The sequence below is a fragment of the Vigna umbellata genome, chromosome 2, assembly GCF_029865625.1.
Source record: "Vigna umbellata cultivar VRB3 chromosome 2, Vumbellata_1.0, whole genome shotgun sequence".
In the NCBI taxonomy this organism is placed as follows: domain Eukaryota; kingdom Viridiplantae; phylum Streptophyta; class Magnoliopsida; order Fabales; family Fabaceae; genus Vigna; species Vigna umbellata.
Window position 1 is genome coordinate 30,914,101 of NC_142166.1, and position 17,988 is coordinate 30,932,088.

Consider the following 17,988-nt stretch of genomic DNA (forward strand, 5'->3'; position numbering starts at 1 on the left):
TACCGCTGAGGGGTAAACTACCGCTGAGCGGCACTCTGCCAGATTTGGTTTTTCTGGTTTTTTGTGATCTGGAATGTGGTACTGGTGGCGCTGAGGGGGAATTCTGGTCCTCAACGGTGGTTTAGCTTCGAAAGGAGTTGTGTTCTGTGTTTTACTAATGATTAACATCATGTTCTGTGGTTTTGTTTGTGTTTTGAATGTAGGAATGGCATCCTCATCAGGAAAAAGATTGAAAACCATGGCAACCAAGAGAAAGGAAAAGGAACCAGAGCAACCCCAATCTAGCAGGTTCCTTTCTAGGAAACATGAGAAGCACTTTAGGGTGGTTCAGGACAGGAGACTTCTGATGGAGAGAAAGGTTGGAATGATACCTAACTTTGCTCCTCAATTTGGAGAGCAAGTGTTAGGGAATGATTGGGGAAAGCTAGCCACTTATCCTGCACCTGCCAACATAGCTGTGGTAAAGGAATTTTACACCAATGCAAAGAAGATTGGTGATTATCCAGCTGAGAATTATTTGGGCTATGTCAGAGGCCATGCTATCCGGTATGATCCTGATTCTATTAATAACTTCCTGGACACTGTATGGGCTGGTGAGCAGTGCCAGTTTGCTCTTTGCATGGAGGAAGGTGCTGATTATGAGGATGTGGAGAGAGTATTGTGTATACCTGGAGGACACTTCCAAAGGAATAGATCTGGCTCAGTGGTTAACATTAGGAGGACGGATTTGACTCCTCTTGCAAAGTATTGGATGGCGTTTTCTCATGCCAACATTCAGCCATGTTCACATGTGTCAGATATTACTCTCAGCAGGTCACTATTCATCTACTGTGCTATCAGAAATTTAAATGTTAATATTGGGCAGGTGATAGCTGATGAAATTAGTGTATGTGCTAACACCTCAAACAACAAAGCACCACTATGACATCCTTCTTTGATCACTCACCTTTGCAAGCTAGCTGGGGTGGACACTTCAGTTCCACCATTTGAGAGGCCAAGAAAAGCTAATGATGAGGCCTATTACAGACAGTACTGTGGAGGTGAGGATGCAGCTCAGCCAGTTCCACCACGCCGGGCTCGTAGAGAGAGAGGGCCAGTACAGAGCCAGACATCTGCTGATACACATGAAGCGGAACCATTCCAGATGAGGGACATGTATATGTCTCTTATAGGTGCTCAGTTGCAGTCCATTCACAGAGGGCAGGTGGCCACTGCTGAGATGATTGTGGGGATGTATGATACACCTCCAGCCCACAGGTAGACTATGGATGAATTCCATAATGTGGTAGCTTGGCCAGAGGAACCAGTGCATGGAGGAGGAGCTGGAGCAGCTGAAGCTTCAGCTAGAGAGATGGAAGAAGATGAAACTGATGATGATGATGCATTTGAAGATGCTGAAGATGAGGAAGAAGAAGAAGATACAGAGGACAGCTCAGACTGATGAGGAGCTGAGATAGCATTTACTGATAAATGCTATCATATGATTATGCTTTTGTGGTTTAAGTTTTCTAAACTTATTTGTTTTTGTTTTTAGATTAGGGTTTGATGTACTCTATTGAAAACCTGGTTTCTTGTGATGGTTTGCTATTAACTGTGATTGTGTGATAAGTAATACTGAATGATGCTTATGATTAATTGATGTTGAGATGATGTGCACATTAAAATGCTTATACAGGTGACTCACAAGCTTTGTGAACAAATGCATGATATCATGATTGTGATTGTGAAATTAAGCAGGATGTGTATGTCAAATGTGAATGAGCTTATATGTGAGATTTTGAGCTCCAGAGTTGTTATTGTTGAATGCTATTACTTTGAAAGCATGAATGATTTTGCCCAGGTTTTCTATGATTGAATCAATTGCTTGTTTTGCATCATATGATCAAGGCCGTTTGTTGGAAACCTTTTTATTGGCCAAATTTGTAAAAATTAGCCCACTAAAAGAGAACACTTTGTGTTCAATCCTTTTGAACCCTTAGCCTTGAACATACACTGAAACCTTTGATTGAAAAATCTTTACCTTCAGTTAAGTAGAAGATCTTGTGTGGTATTGTTAAATGTTCAAGTTTGGGGTTGTTGGGAAAACATGAAAAGCATTGAGCTAAGAGCTAAAAAGTAAGAATATGCAAAGAAAAAGAAAAGAAAAGAAAAAGAAGCAAAGCTCAATGCAAAGGCAAAAGAAAGTTGGGAAAGAATAAGATGATTGTGTTGTATGATTCTCTTAACTCAAGGGTTTTGTGATCTAGAAAAACCAATTTTCTTGTTAGCCCAGCCACGTTATAAGCCATAGAAAAGTCCTTGTGATGATGCATGCTTGTGAATGTTTTTGATTGTGGTAAAATGAAAGGCAAAATTGATTCATGTGACATTGTGATAGTAGAGTGAATGAGTGATTACCTCTTATACACTTGAGTGTGAGTAAAACACTTGACTTAGTGAGGAAATATTCCATGAACACATGAACATCCATGCTTAATTGATTGATCATTCATGAAAAATAGCATTTGTTGGAATTTAAATGACTTTGTGAACACTAAAGCATGTGCACATCTTGATTGAACTCTTGGTCATAAGTTTGAGTGAAGTTGTTACTTATCTTGAAAAAGAGGATTTTTGAATGAGTGAACCATCATATGAATTGGTTGAAGATTGAGTTACATCTTATTTGCTTGAGGACAAGCAAAGTTTTAAGTTTGGGGTTGTGATAACAGTTGAAAAACTGTTATTTTTATGATTAAAATTGACACTAAAAGCAACCTTTACACTTAGAAACTAGCTTGAAATCATGGTTTTCTTCATATTTTTAGAAATAAGAGAGCTGGACAGGTTTATGCTTGATTTCAGTGTTTTTGTGCAGGTTTTAAGGTGAATTTGGTGAAAGAAGTGAAGAAGGAGTGATGGAATCCAATTCCCAGCTGGAAACGTGTAGGAAGAGGTTCCAGACCAGAGGAAACCAGTAATGAATAATGGTGCAGCGGATGGATGAATTGATGCAGTGTTTGAGGTGTTTTAATGGAGGAAAGGTGTATGGGTGAAGCCTCACAGCTCAGAGGGCCTTCCTACAGAGGAAGGAAGCTTGAGGAAAGGAGAAGAAGTAGCAATTCAAAGGTGACTTAAGAGCACAAAAGCTGGAAAACAATTTCTGCAGCATATCATTAAGCTCAAAAGTGCCTCAATACAAGGAAAAGGCCCTCTTATTTATAGGTGAAGAGGAGCCTAATTTATAGGAAAAGGCTCCTTGCTTGATTCTATTGATTAATCTTCTTGGATGGCTCAATCATAGTCTCCAAGATTTATTAATTCCTACAAACAAAGTATAAGTGCTTTAGTTAAGAGAAGAATGATTTTTATAAGTAACCTTCCATAGAAGCAAAATAGTATGTGGTCCTTCTTCCTCTTGAATCCTCTTTGCCATTTCTCTAGTAAGAGGTCCAATGTGCATCTTAGATGGTCTTCCATCAGACCCTCCCTCTTGAAAAAGATCTGTCCTCAGATCTGCTTCATCCTGTTGATGATCTCCTATGAAAGGAATTAAATCGCAGATGTTAAAAGTAGGACTGACACCATAACTTTCAGGAAGGTCTAATATGTATGCATTATCATTTATCCTTTTGACCACCTTGAATGGACCATCTCCTCTTGGACTAAGTATGGATTTCCTTTGAGAGGGAAATCTTTCCTTTCTCAAATGAAGCCAAACTAGGTCTCCTTTTTCAAAAACTATTTTCTTTCTCCCTTTGTTGTTGTATTCTGCATATTTTTGAGTTTGTTTTTCAATTTGGATTTTAACTTTCTCATGTAACTTCTTGATAAACTCCGCTTTAGAAGCACCTTCTTTATGAAGAAAAGAAGATGATTCTGGAAGAGGTAGTAAATCAAGAGGTGTGATAGGGTTAAAACCATAAACAACCTCAAAAGGAGAAAGATTAGTAGTCTTGTGGACTACTCTATTATAAGCAAATTCAATATGAGGTAGATGTTCATCCCAAGATTTGTTATTTCCTCTTAATATTACCCTTAATAATGTAGATAAAGATCTATTTACTACTTCAGTTTGCCCATCAGTTTGTGGGTGACATGTAGTAGAAAATAGAAGTTTAGTTCCAAGCTTTTCCCATAAAGTTTTCCAAAAATGGCTTAGAAACTTCACATCTCTATCAGACACTATAGTTTTGGGTAAGCCATGCAATCTCACTATTTCTTTAAAGAAGAGTCTAGAGATATAGCTAGCATCATATACTTTGTGGCAGGGTATAAAATGAGCCATTTTACTAAAACGATCTACTACCACAAATATAGAATCATACCCCCTTTGAGTTCTTGGCAATCCTAAGACAAAGTCCATGCTTATGTCCTCCCAAGGGGTATTAGCTATAGGAAGAGGTGTATAGAGTCCATGAGTCATAATTTTGGACTTAGCTTGTAAACAAGCTATACATTTAGAACAATGCCTTTGAACATCTATTCTCATGTGTGGCCAATAAAATTTACTTTTCAAAATGTTTAGAGTTTTATCAACTCCATGATGGCCCATGAGTCCTCCTCCATGACTCTCTTTGATAAGAAGTTTTCTAATGGATCCTTGGGGTATACAAAGTTTTCCTTTATTAAAAAGATACCCCTCAGAAAGATAGAATCCATCAAAAGGCTTCTTAAGACATGATGAATAAGTGGATGCAAATGTTTCATCATTTTCATATAACTCTTTTATGTCATCAAATCCTAATATTTGAGATCCTAGGGTTACTAATAATGCATGTCTTCTAGATAAAGCATCCGCAACAACATTAGTACTCCCCTTTTTGTGTTTGATGACATAGGGAAATTGCTCAAGATATTCCACCCACTTTGCATGTCTTTTGTTTAGCTTTGCTTGTCCTTTAATGTACTTGAGAGATTCATGGTCAGTGTGTATGATGAATTCTCTAGTTACCAAGTAATGCTCCCAAGTTTTCAAAGCTCTAATGAGGGCATACAACTCTTTGTCATAGGTAGGATAGTTTAAGGTAGGCCCCCTAAGTTTTTCACTAAAATAAGCTACGGGATGTCCTCCTTGTATTAAAATAGCTCCTATTCCTACCCCAGATGCATCACATTCTAGTTCAAAGGCTTTGGAAAAATCAGGCAAAACTAGAATAGGTGCATGTGTTAACTTGTGTTTCAAAGTCTCAAAAGACAACTCTTGCTTACCCCAAATAAAAGGCATATCTTTCTTGACTAGCTCATTTAAAGGAGCAGCTATGGTGGAGAAGTCTTTCACAAATCTTCTATAAAAACTTGCTAACCCATGAAAACTTCTCACCTCTCCTACATTTTTAGGGGTTGGCCATTCTTGTATAACCTTGATCTTCTCTGGATCAACATGTACACCTTCTTTTCCCACTTTGAATCCAAGGAAAATCACACTTTCTTGACAAAAAGTACATTTGTCAAAGTTGGCAAAGAGATGATGTTCTCTAAGAAGAAGCAAGACTTTTCTGACATGGTTAAGATGTTCTTGAAGGCCTTGACTATAGACTAGGATATCATCAAAGTAGACCACTACAAATCTGCCTATGCATTCCCTAAGCACATGATTCATTAATCTCATGAATGTACTTGGAGCATTGGTCAAGCCAAAGGGCATGACTAACCATTCATACAAACCAAACTTGGTCTTGAAAGCAGTTTTCCATTCATCTCCTTCATGAATTCTTATCTGATGGTATCCACTTTTAAGATCAATTTTGGTGAAGAGATTTGCTCCATGTAATTAATCCAAAATGTCATCTAGCCTAGGAATGGGATGCCTATACTTGACAGTTATGTTGTTGATGGCCCTACAATCTGTACACATTCTCCAAGACCCATCCTTTTTAGGGACCAACAACACAGGCACAGCACAGGGGCTTAAACTCTTTTGGATCCACCCTTTGTTCAACAAGTCATTAACTTGTTTCTCTATTTCTTTTGTTTCCATAGGGTTGGTTCTATAGGCTGGCCTATTGGGTAGACTTGCCCCAGGCACCAAATCTATTTGATGTTCTATTCCCCTCAAAGGTGGTAATCCACTTGGTACCTCTTTGGGAAATATATCATCAAATTCCTTTAAAAGTTTTTGCAACCCCTTTGGTAGAGAACCAAGTTCATGAATGATTGAAACAAATGCCTCTTTGCAATAAAGAAGGAAATGAGGTTGTCCAAGAAAAAGATTTTTGGAAATATTCAAGGTTTGAGGTTGGACAACTTCATGGGCTGAGGCATGGGTTACCAAATTCTTTCTTTCTTTCTTATTTTCTTTTTTCTTTTCTCCATCCAACTTCTTCTTAAGAATGATCTGATCCTCTCTTACTTGTGAAGGTGTAAGAGGACACAAAATAATTTTCTTTCCTTTGTGTTGAATGGTGATTTTGTTGGTGACTCCATCATGTAAAGCTTGTTTATCATATTGCCAAGGTCTTCCAAGTAATATGTGCCCAGCTTCCATTGGTACTATATCACAAACAATTTGATCTTCATATTTGCCAATGGAAATAGGTACACTCACTTGTTCTTTAACTACTATTCCATCATCCTCTTTGATCCATTGAAGTTTGTAAGGTTTAGGATGAGGAGTAGTGGTTAAGCCAAGCTTTTCTACCATTCTAGAACTACAACAGTTGCAACAAGAGCCACTATCCACTATCATTGAACATGTCTTTTCTAAAACTTTGCATCTTGTGTGGAATAGGTTCTCTCTTTGTGACTGTTCTAATTCTACATGTTTACTTTCCAGGAGTCTCCTTACCATAAGTAAGTCACCATCACAAGGTAAAGCTTCTTCTTCTTCAGAAATGGATGTTTCAGACTCACTATATGAAGAACCGTCACTTTCACTCTCATGCTCAAGGATGTAAGTTGACTTTCTATTGCGGCACTCAGATGCATAGTGCCCTTTTTCCCCACATCTAAAGCACTTAGTCTCCTTACTCTTATGATCTCTTGAAGGTTCTTTGACTTTTTCTTTTCCTCTCTCTCTCTCTCTTTGTCTTCATATCTTGGCTTGGTTTGACTACCCTCCCTCTTATACTCTTTCTTATGGTAAGAACTATGAGAGTAATCTTTCTTGGTGGAGCTTTTCCTCTTTAGTTGTTGCTCAACCCTCACACAAAGTTGGACTAACTCATTGAGATCATTGTAGGGTATAAGTTCAACCCTATCTCTTATGTCATAGTTAAGTCCACTTTGAAACCTAGCTATTGTTATCCTAGGTTCTTCTCTTATCCCAGCCCTCAACATGAGTAATTCCATTTTTTGTCTATATTCCTCAACACTCATGTTCCTTTGTTGGAGTTTATGGAGTTTATCCATTATCTCCCTATCATAGTAGGCTGGTACATGCCTCCTCCTCAAGGCAGTTCTTAACTCATTCCAATATCTAATGGGAGGTAAGTGTCTTAGCCTATAATCTTTGACCAAGGCTGTCCACCAAATTAAGGCATAGCCTTGAAAGCTTAGAGAAGCCATAGTGACTCTCCTTTCATCATCTATTTGGTGGCACTCAAACAATTGTTCAACTTTCATTTCCCACTCTAGATATTCTTCCACATCATCCTTTCCATGAAAAGAAGGTAGATCAATTTTGGGCTCTCTTGGATGGTGTTCTCTCACTCTATGATGTCTTCTAGGAGGCATTTGGTAGTGGTCATCATTGTGATGACTACTATATTGCTCAAGCTCACTAGAAGATGATGATTCTTCTCTTCTCCTATGGGGAGATCTCTCTTTTCTTTTGTCTTGATTATTCAAAAGTTGACTAATCATGTCTTTTAGCTCACTAATCTCTCTATCCCTTTGTTCAAATTTTTGTTGAAATTCTTCCCTTAAAGAACTCTCACTATTGGGTTTGATGCTACCTTGCACACTTGATTGACTCATTCTTGTCAAATGAAAAAGGTTTTTACAAGGTTTTCAAAATATTTGACAAAGAATGAATGAAAAGATTTTCACAATTTTTCTTTGTTTTTGGTGAAAAATTTCTTAAAGAGATTCTAAAGGTGAAAGATGTATCTAAGTAGCCCCCAGGAAGAAGAGGTGAGTCACTAATGGACAAGCTTAAAAACCAAGTTCTTCCTTAGCCATCCTTAGAGTTATCTTTTACCTAAGTTTCTAATTAGAAATTCTTCAAATTCTTTTCAAATGTTATGGACCTATAACCAAAGAAAGGTTGACTAAATGCTATGCAATCCTATATATACCACGGATACTTAAAAACAAAAAGATTAAGCAAGAAATTAAAGAAAGCAATAAAGATGCAAGAATGTAAATGCTAAACGGCCCTAAGTGAAAGTGCAAGTGACACTTGGAGCCCCTTGACACACTTCCACACTAAGAAAACGAAATTGCACTATTACAATGTTTAAATGTGATCTTGGAATTGCTTCAAGAGCATTTTCCCAAGTCACTTAGCCAAGAAATGAAAATCAACTTTAAACAACAAAGGTTCTGTGATATGTGGTGTAAACAAACTTAAAAGAAGGCCTAAAACTAATGTAAGCTTCACTCTCTTGCTGCTGCAGATTGCTACTCCAAAACAGGTTGCACTTCAAGCTTTTCTGGTGTATTTTTAGCTGCTGGAACAGCAGAGTTGCAGCTGCTCAAAAGCTCCCATTTTGTTCCCACTTCAGCCCCCTTTTCACTTCCTAATATGGTGCCTCAGTAGGGAAAGGTTTCTGCTTCTGGATGCCTCACAATAGTTACCACAGCACCTCAAGATTCCAGTCAAACACACCAAACAGAATTAGCAAACTGCACCAGAATTTCAAACCAGATTTTTTTTTTTGAATGTTTGACAATTTGGAAGCCAAGAATGGGAAATCAAATGGGGACAGGGATGGAATAACAGAAAGCACTCAAAAGGAACCTAATAATGGTACTAGAATAGATTAAGAAAGCAACAAAAACAGAAATAGCAGATCACAAACTCATCCAGACCAAACTGTTTGATATTTTACCAAAGTGTTTGTTAAAATGCCCCAATGAAAACCAGATTTGGTGTTTTGGGGTTTTTAACTGCCAAAAACTGGATTGCACGATTCAACAGGCTTTTTAACACTTGCTCTGACTTATTTTGATCATTTATTTTCAATTTAAAGTAATGAACCAGCTCTTACTACAATCCTGAAATGAATTTGAACAAGAATGACCAAAACAGTTGCTGGAAAATGATTTCTACACTAGAAAAAGTGGATTGAAATGGTGGTTTTAAACCCAAAATTGATTGCAAGTGATTTAGAAGTTCAATTGATGCATCAAACAACTTTGTATCATCATTTTAAAGATGTTTAAACATTGAAACAACTAGAAAACAGATTGCAATGTGAATTCACTGGTGCACTTCCATTTTAAAGGCAATTTTAAGGTTTAAAAAAGCAAATCTGCATATAGGCTAGAAAATGACCAAATGAACATTGCAAACAACTTTGGAATGACAATTTAAACTTGCTCAAATGTTGTAAATGCACAAATATAGCAAGACTCAACAATTCACCCTTGCTATAGCCTATTTATGCAGCAAATTCCCACCAAAACAGCACCAGATTTAAGAACCTTGTGGATATAAGGTTGGACAGTACACACAATGACTCCAGAGAATGTTATTATACTGAACTAAGCTAGGATTAAAGTGCTTAGTATGAATAAAGTCAGACTGGACTAAGCAAAGAATGGTAGCACGGTGAAAAGCTAGAACAGAAAAAAAAAAACAAACTGGACAGCAAAGGCTACTGGTTTTTAAGGCAACCAAGCTATGCTAGATGCATTTCCTTGCTTTTAATGGTCTGCCACACCTTTAGCCACTTCCAATAACAGCAAACAAATGTTTACCAAGCAACAGAATCAAATAAAATCAGCTGAAACAAATTTCAAATTTTAAAACCAGATTTGAATTTCTTGAGCAGATTTGAAACCAGAATTAGTTTCTAGTGCTTTTGCTTCCATCACCAAGGCTAGAACATGTTCTCATTGCCTTATTTGGTTGATTTAAAACTTTTCCAGCACTCTAAAATCAAATAAACCAAAATGAAACCCAGCAGAACAGAAAACCAAAGTGAAACAGAATTAAAACTGCAAATATGGACTGCACAAGACTAAAACATAACTGGAATTGAAAATTAAAGATGGAAGAGATATAAACAAGAATGATTCACCGTTTAAAATGAGTAAAAACATGTATGAATACTGGAAACACAAAGAATGCAACAGGAAACACAAAATTAATAACTGGAAAAGCACAAAACAGAAACAAAATTACTCAAAACAGAATTGGAAAACTGAAACAGAGATCACAACAGAATATAGAAATGGAGTGCAAAGATGGAGGAATAGCTTAGCTCCTGGTGCGTGGATGACCTAAGCTCATGATACCACTTGATGGAATCCAATTCCCAGCTGGAAACGTGTAGGAAGAGGTTCCAGACCAGAGGAAACCAGTAATGAATAATGGTGCAGCGGATGGATGAATTGATGCAGTGTTTGAGGTGTTTTAATGGAGGAAAGGTGTATGGGTGAAGCCTCACAGCTCAGAGGGCCTTCCTACAGAGGAAGGAAGCTTGAGGAAAGGAGAAGAAGTAGCAATTCAAAGGTGACTTAAGAGCACAAAAGCTGGAAAACAATTTCTGCAGCATATCATTAAGCTCAAAAGTGCCTCAATACAAGGAAAAGGCCCTCTTATTTATAGGTGAAGAGGAGCCTAATTTCTAATTCTAATTCCCTCCTAAATTCAAATTATTCAGATTTATTTTGATCAAGCAAAGTCCATGCCTCTGTCCAGCTCATCCAGCAAGGTGTGTGCTTCCTTCCACATCAGCCACTTCACGTGGAAAATGTTGGTGCATGCCGTAAGCACCTCCTTTTTGGCTCCTTGCTTGATTCTATTGATTAATCTTCTTGGATGGCTCAATCATAGTCTCCAAGATTTATTAATTCCTACAAAACAAAGTATAAGTGCTTTAGTTAAGAGAAGAAGGATTTTTATAAGTAACCTTTCATAGAAGCAAAATAGTATGTGGTCCTTCTTCTTCTTGAATCCTCTTTGCCATTGCTCTAGTAAGAGATCCAATGTGCATCTTAGATGGTCTTCCATCAAGGAGAGAGATGAAATCAGAAAAGACATCAAAAAGTGCAAAATGAGAAGCCGAAGTCACCGCTCAGCGGCAGTTTACCGCTGAGCGGCACTCAGGCACTCAAGGGAGACCCACTGAGGGGCAAAATGGCCGCTGAGGGGAGAAAACAAGACACGCACTTACCGCTGAGCGGTATTTTTTGTAATTTACGAATGGTATTTAAGCTTTAGGGTTTCCTAGGGTTAGGTATCTTTGGCTGGAACGAAGCAAACACTCTCTCTTCCACCCCTTTGAAGGAGGATCTTGGATGCTGAGGCTTCCTCTTCACCTTTTTAGGGTTTATTCTTTCATTCTTTCATTGTAATTCATCTTAGTTCACCATGAATATGGTGAACTAAACTCTGTATGTTTGTTGGGGAATCAATGTAATCTTGTGAAGCTCGCATATATGGAATCTGTTTTTACATCTTTTAATTAAGACTTATGCTTTCTTTCATCATTAGTTAGGGTTTTTCCTCTTTGCTTAATGCTTGCATTGTTTAACTCATTCGATGCATGATTATTGGTTTTGTCGATACGGGCACGTACGGGGAAGTCTAGATCCGGGGAATTTCTCCCAATATGATATTGGTTGTCGTTAAGCTCCTGCACTTATGAACTGATCATTAGGAATGCTAGGAATTGTATGAACTCGTGATTAGGGAGAAGCCTTCTTGAAAGGTACTTTAGAGAGTGGCATTAACAATGATGATTTGAATGTTGGATTCCTAAAATATATGAGAGTGGATAAGATGAAATTGACCCCCAACAACATATTCATACATCTATTTCATTGAAAGTGTTTATCTTTTGCTTTTTTGCCATTGATCAAAAACTTCATGCATACATATTTAATTTTCGTCTTTTGCATATATAAAAATCCAAATATTTTGTCTTTAAGTCTTAACTATTCAGTAACCCACACAACTAAACTAGGCCGTGAGTCCTTTGGGAAGAACGATACTTGGTCTTACCAAGTTTATTACTTGAACGATTCGGTCATACTTGCCGATTGAAAAACAAGTTTGTGACATCATAATTTGGTGTTCATAAATTTGTCCATCAGTCGCCTGACAGTCCTCTCAGTGGGCGCCTGAGGACGATCGCTCCGTTTGTACTTCTTCAGCTTCCCTGCCTGGATCAGTTCTTCAATTTTGTCCTTCAGGGTCACACACTCCTCTGTGGTATGACCCATGTTCCTGTGGTAAGCACAGTGTTTACTTCCATCCGCGCCGGGTGGTGTTGGTCGCTTCAAGGGTTCTGGAAGCAGGTCCGCGCTGAGCGCCTCCCTTAGGATCTTCTCCCGGGGGGCGTTCAGGGGGGTATAATGCTGGAAACGGGGCCCTCGGCGCGGTTCCTTCTGCCTGCTGCCGCCCGATTTTCCTCCCGAATTACCGGGTTTCCCCCCGTCCGTCCTCTCGCTCCGCAACTCCTGACTTTCCTTCTTGTAAGATAACTTCATCTCCTCAACCCTGATCTCGTCTGTCGCGCGTTCCCTTAACTCCTCCATAGTCTTAGGGGCTCGCCGACAGACGCTGTCTTTGAATGGTCCGGGCTTGACGGCGGGTAGGATGTAATGAAGGGCGAGTTCCGGACTTAACGCCTTTACCCGCCGGACGGTTTTCTGGTACCGGTCCATGAATGCTCTGAGCGTTTCTTCCTTTCCTTGCTTCAAGGTGACTAATTCAAACACGGTTAAGTCTTGCGTGCTATTAGCCGCAAATTGCCGGATAAACAACTGCTTCAGTCCGGTGAAATTTTCTATGGAATTGGGAGGCAGGTTGTTGAACCATTCAAGGGCCTCGTCTTCCAGAGACAACGAGAACGCCCGGCACCAGATGGCGTCATTGCCCGTTCTGAATGCCATCGCGTTCGTGAAGGTTTTGATGTGGCCCTCAAAATCGGTGGTTCCGTCGTACATTTTGAATTGGGGTGCAATGAACTGTTCAGAAATTTGAACATCCATTATGTTTTGCGCGAAGGGGAGTAACAGCGTGGAGGAGGGCTCTGGTTTGACCACCATTCGCCTATCTTCGGCCGCGCTCTCCGCGTGCACTGACTTGACCTTACTACCCTCGGCCTCGGTGCTGGTCGGCCTCCAGGTCTCGTCGCGTTCGGTATTTTGTTCCGAACGTTCATCCGCGGCAGCCTTCCCCTTCCTCGCCCGCTCGTCCTCGTCCTTCCTGGCAACCTCCCGGCTTATTCGGGCTTCACAGTCGGCCTTCACCGCCGCCATCTCATCTTCAACACGCTGTTGCATCTCGTCCATTTTCAGTTGTAGAATTCTCATCATTTCGATTGGGTCGTCGGTTTTCATGTTTCTCGTGGTCACCATTGGGTATTTAAAATCACACGGCCCCACGGTGGGCGCCAAATGTTTCGGATGTTAGGGGTTGTGCGGGTCCCACGTCTCCACGTCACTCGCTTCTCGTCTTCCGTACGTCGGACTTCCTGTGCTAACTTCTCAGTTCGCCGGTGGGAGACCTGCAAAAGATTCTCCGATGCCAAAGTCAGTTGAGAGCTAAGGCGTTTTTCTCAGACAGTAATGAATGTGCAGTAAATGCAACCTATCTACCACTCACCTTGGATCTGTATTTATAGTTTTCGCTACGGGCTTGGGATTAGTGAAAAGTTAATCACGACCCAATTTAGCCCAAATAGCTTTTAAACCCTACTTACCTTGAACCAAGGTGATTAATACGGCGGCCGGCCGTCCTCACCGGTCTTATCTTCGAGGGCGGCCGGTCCTGATGGGTCCGCGGCCTGGACGGCCGGCTTCGGGTGAGTCTTGGGTACGGGTGCACGGGTGTCCGCCCTGCCATACAACCTTTCACAATAGTGAGTGATCATGGGGCACATGGGCGTCCACCCCTTCAGTACCCCGGCCCTTCCTATCAGTAAGTAGAAGGGTAGTCTCCTAAGTCTTATACGGTACTACGGGCGGCCGGTCCGTCTGGCAATCCCATGACATGGATGTCCTTCCGTACGGCGGCCGGTCCCCTCTGGTACAACTAGGAATGCTAGGAATTGTATGAACTCGTAATTAAGGATAAGCCTTCTTGCAAGGTTATTTAGAGAGTGGCATTAGCATTGATGAAGAGAATGATGAATTCCTAAAGTATATGAGAGTGGATAAGATGAAATTGATAACCCCAACAACATACTCATCCATCTAATTCATTAAAGTGTTTGTATTCCTCTTTTCCATTGATCAAATTCATGCATACATGTTTAATTACTGTCTTTTGCATTTAAAACCTATAATCAATTGTTTACAAGTCTCAAATAATCAACAAATCATATAGCTAACTAGGCCATGAGTCCTTTGGGAAAACGATACTTGGTCTTACCTAGTTTTATTACTTGATACGATTCGGTCACACTTGCCGATTGTTAAACAAGTTTGTGGCGTCGTTTTTCGGTGTTCATAAATTTGTCATCAAGTTTTTGGCGCCGTTGCTGGGGACTCGTGGTTTAACTAGTTCATTTGTGTGATTATTGATTATCTTTGACTTGAATTTTGAATTTTGAAATTTGAATTTCTGTTTTTATTTTCTGTTTTTATTTTTCGGTTTTGATTTGATTTGATTTGATTTTATTTTATTTTATTTTATTTTCTGTTTTTATTTTTATTTTATTTTATTTTATTTTATTTTTCTGTTTTTATTTTTTTTCTGTTTTTATCTTTTTATCTTTTTATCTCTGAATCTTATATCTTCTTTTATATCTTTTTGTGCTAACCAATTTTTCTAGGGATTTGTTTGCTTGTGTATGCAGGAAGCAATACGAACTAGGAGCAAGAAAACTGCAGAACCTCTTCTTGAAGGTTTAGACGAGAGTAGACGGAGAAGAAGAATCCGTACATCTAGAGAACTTTTCCCTCCTCCGGAAACTCTGTTACAACCATCACCACAAGGTTCTGACCATAGCACTAAGGACATGAAGAATAATAATGCCAGGAGAACTCTTGCAGATTATACTAATGTAGTTGGACCTCAGCATTTTAATAGCATAGCAAGACCGAGGGTCAATGCAGCCAACATGGAGTGAAACCAGCATTAATCCAACTGGTGAAGAGTAATCAATTTAATGGGTTGCCTCACGAAAGCCCATATAAGCACCTTACAACTTTTAATGAGATCTGCAACACGGTGAAAATAAATGGGGTGCCGGACGAAGCAATCAAACTTAGCCTGTTTCCATTCTCATTAGGAGGCAACGCTAAGCTTTGGTTGAATTGTTTTCCAGAAGGAAGCTTTACAGAGTGGGAAGCAATGGTGACAAAGTTCCTAAACAAATACTTTCCACAATCAAAGATGAATAAAGGAAAGCAAGAGATTTCATCATTCAGGCAAGGCATGGAGGAATCACTAGGTCATGCATGGGACAGATATAAAAGCTTATTAAGAAAGACTCCCACACATGGATTTGACGAAGTGGAAGTTGTCCTAATCTTCCTTGGAGGTCTTGGTTCACAAACCAAGATGATGCTTGACGCCTCAGCAGGAGGAAATATCAAATGGAAAACTCCAGAGGAAGCTACAGAAATCATTGACAATATGGCTACTAGTGATAATGAGCTAAACAGTGAAAGAGAATATCCTAGTCAGAAGGAGTTGTTAAAATCAAATGATGCTTTGCTTATTCAAAATAAAATTATTTCTCAACAGTTGGAAGAAGTGATTATGAAACTTTCTCAATTACCACAAGAAATACAAAAGGTTTCAATGGTTCAATGGCAACAGCAAAAATGGCAAATGCAATTTACTCCATCTAAGAAAACAACAAAACTTGACGAGACTTTCAAAAAATTCTTGAAGACGAATGCATCTTATTGTAAGAATGTGGAAGTTGCATGTGAAAATATGAAGATCCATATTAAGCGAATAGTTGACAAGATGAAAAATGGTAATATCAGAAAGGAGTGTAAAACTGTTGTGACCAGAAGTGGTAAGGTGTTAGAGGAGAGAAAAAAAGAAAGAGAGGAGAAAGAAAATGAGAGTGAAAAAGAAACATGTGAGTGGAAAGAAAGAGTTGAGAGAGAAAAAAAGAAAGAAGCAGAAGATGAGAAGAAAGAAAAAAAAGAAAGAGAAGAGAGAGATGAGAGACAAAAAGAAAGAGAGTTTGAAAAACCACTTCCTTATCCAAAGAGCTATTCAAGGAAGGAGAAAGAAAAACAGTTGGAAAGATTCATGGAGTTGTTTAAGAAGCTGGAGATTACTATACCTTTCTCTGAAGCATTGCAACAGATGCCATCATATGCAAAATTTTTGAAGGAACTGCTTACAAAGAAATTTTTTTGAAGGAACTGCTTATAAGGAATGTAGTATAACTAGGAATTGACACCTAGGTCGTCTCTGATGCACAAATTTATGATCACCAAAATATGATGTCACAAACTTGTTTAACAATCGGCAAGTATGACCGAATCGTTTCAAGTAATAAACTTGGTAAGACCAAGTATCGTTCTCCCAAAGGACTCACGGCCTAGTTTAGTTATGTGATTCGTTGATTAGCTAAGACTTAAGAACAAAATAATTGGATTATACTATGCAAAAGACGAAAATAAACATGTATGCATGAGGTTGATCAATGGCTAAAACAAAATACAAACACTTTCAATGGAATATATGGATGAGTATGTTGTTGGGGGTCAATTTCATCTTATCCACTCTCATATATTTTAGGAATTCAACATTCAAGTCATCATTGTTAATGCCACTCTCTAAATTACCTTTCAAGAAGGCTTCTCCCTAATTACGAGTTCATACAATTCCTAGCATTCCTAATAATTAGTTTTTTTAGCACAGGAGCTTAAGGCAACCAATATACTATTGGGAGAAATTCCCCGGATCTAGACTTCCCCGTACGTTCCCGTATCGACAAAACCAATAATCATGCATTGAATGAGTTAAACAAAGCAAGCATTGAGCAAAGAGGGAAAACCCTAACTAATGATGAAAGAAAGCATAAGTCTTAGATTAAGATGCAAGCACAAATTCCATATATGACAGCTTCAAAAGATTACATTGATTCCCCAACAAACATACAAGGTTTAGTTCACCATATTCATGGTGAACCTAGATGAACAATAATGAAAGAATGAAAGATAAAACCCTAGAAAGGTGAAGAGGTAGCCTGAGCATCCAATATCCTCCTTCAAAGGGGTGGAAGAGAGAGTGTTTGCTTCGTTTCTGCCAAAGATACAAACCCTAGGACGTCCTAAAGCTTATATACTATTCTAAAATTATAAAAAATCTAGGTCCAAGCCCATAAGTGTGCCGCTCAGCGGCAAAGTACCGCTCAGCGGTAAGTGCGTGAGTAGTTTCTTCCCCTCAGCGGCCATTTTGCCCCTCAGCGGTTCCAACGTGAACTCCTTTTGCACTTTTTGATGTCTTTTCTGATTTCATCTCTCTCCTTCTTCACTTCTTTCACCAAATTCACCTTAAAACCTGCACAAAAACACTGAAATCAAGCATAAACCTGTCCAGCTCTCTTATTTCTGAAAATATGAATAAAAGCATGATTTCAAGCTAGTTTCTAAGTGTTAAAGGTTGCTTTTAGTATCAATTTAAGCATGAAAATAACAGTTTTTCAACTGTTATCACAACCCCAAACTTAGAACTTTGCTTGTCCTCAAGCAAACAGGATGTAACTCAATCTTCTACCAATTCATATGATGGTTCACTTATTCAAAGATCCTCTTTTTCAAGATAAGTAAAAACTTCAATCAAACTTATGACCAAGGGTTCAATAAAGATGTGCACATGCTTTAGTGTTCACAAAGTCATTTAAATTCCAACAAATGCTATTTTTCATGAATGATCAATCAATTACGCATGGATGTTCATGTGTTCATGGAATATTT

The 17,988-nt window shown here is 38.9% G+C and overlaps 1 protein-coding gene across 1 annotated transcript; it reads right to left on the reverse strand.

The window, feature by feature from the left end:
- Positions 1–9,931: 9,931 nt before the first annotated feature.
- On the reverse strand, positions 9,932–13,389 carry LOC148203799 (uncharacterized). Its single transcript, XM_088107759.1, has 2 exons — positions 12,196–13,389; positions 9,932–10,018 (listed from the first exon to the last, which is right to left on the reverse strand). Exons 1-2 carry the CDS (start codon positions 13,387–13,389, stop codon positions 9,932–9,934), a joined length of 1,281 nt encoding a protein of 426 aa, XP_087963885.1.
- Between the last annotated feature and the right edge of the window lie 4,599 nt (positions 13,390–17,988).

Bases quoted from the DNA above. Each gene is read 5' to 3' on its own strand.
- LOC148203799 (XM_088107759.1), bottom strand. From the start codon at position 13,389: ATGGACGAGATGCAACAGCGTGTTGAAGATGAGATGGCGGCGGTGAAG. The intron at 10,019-12,195 runs GTCAGGCGACTG...ATTTGATTTTAG, and splicing joins AGGCGCCCACTGAGAGGACT to AGTGCTGGAAAAGTTTTAAA.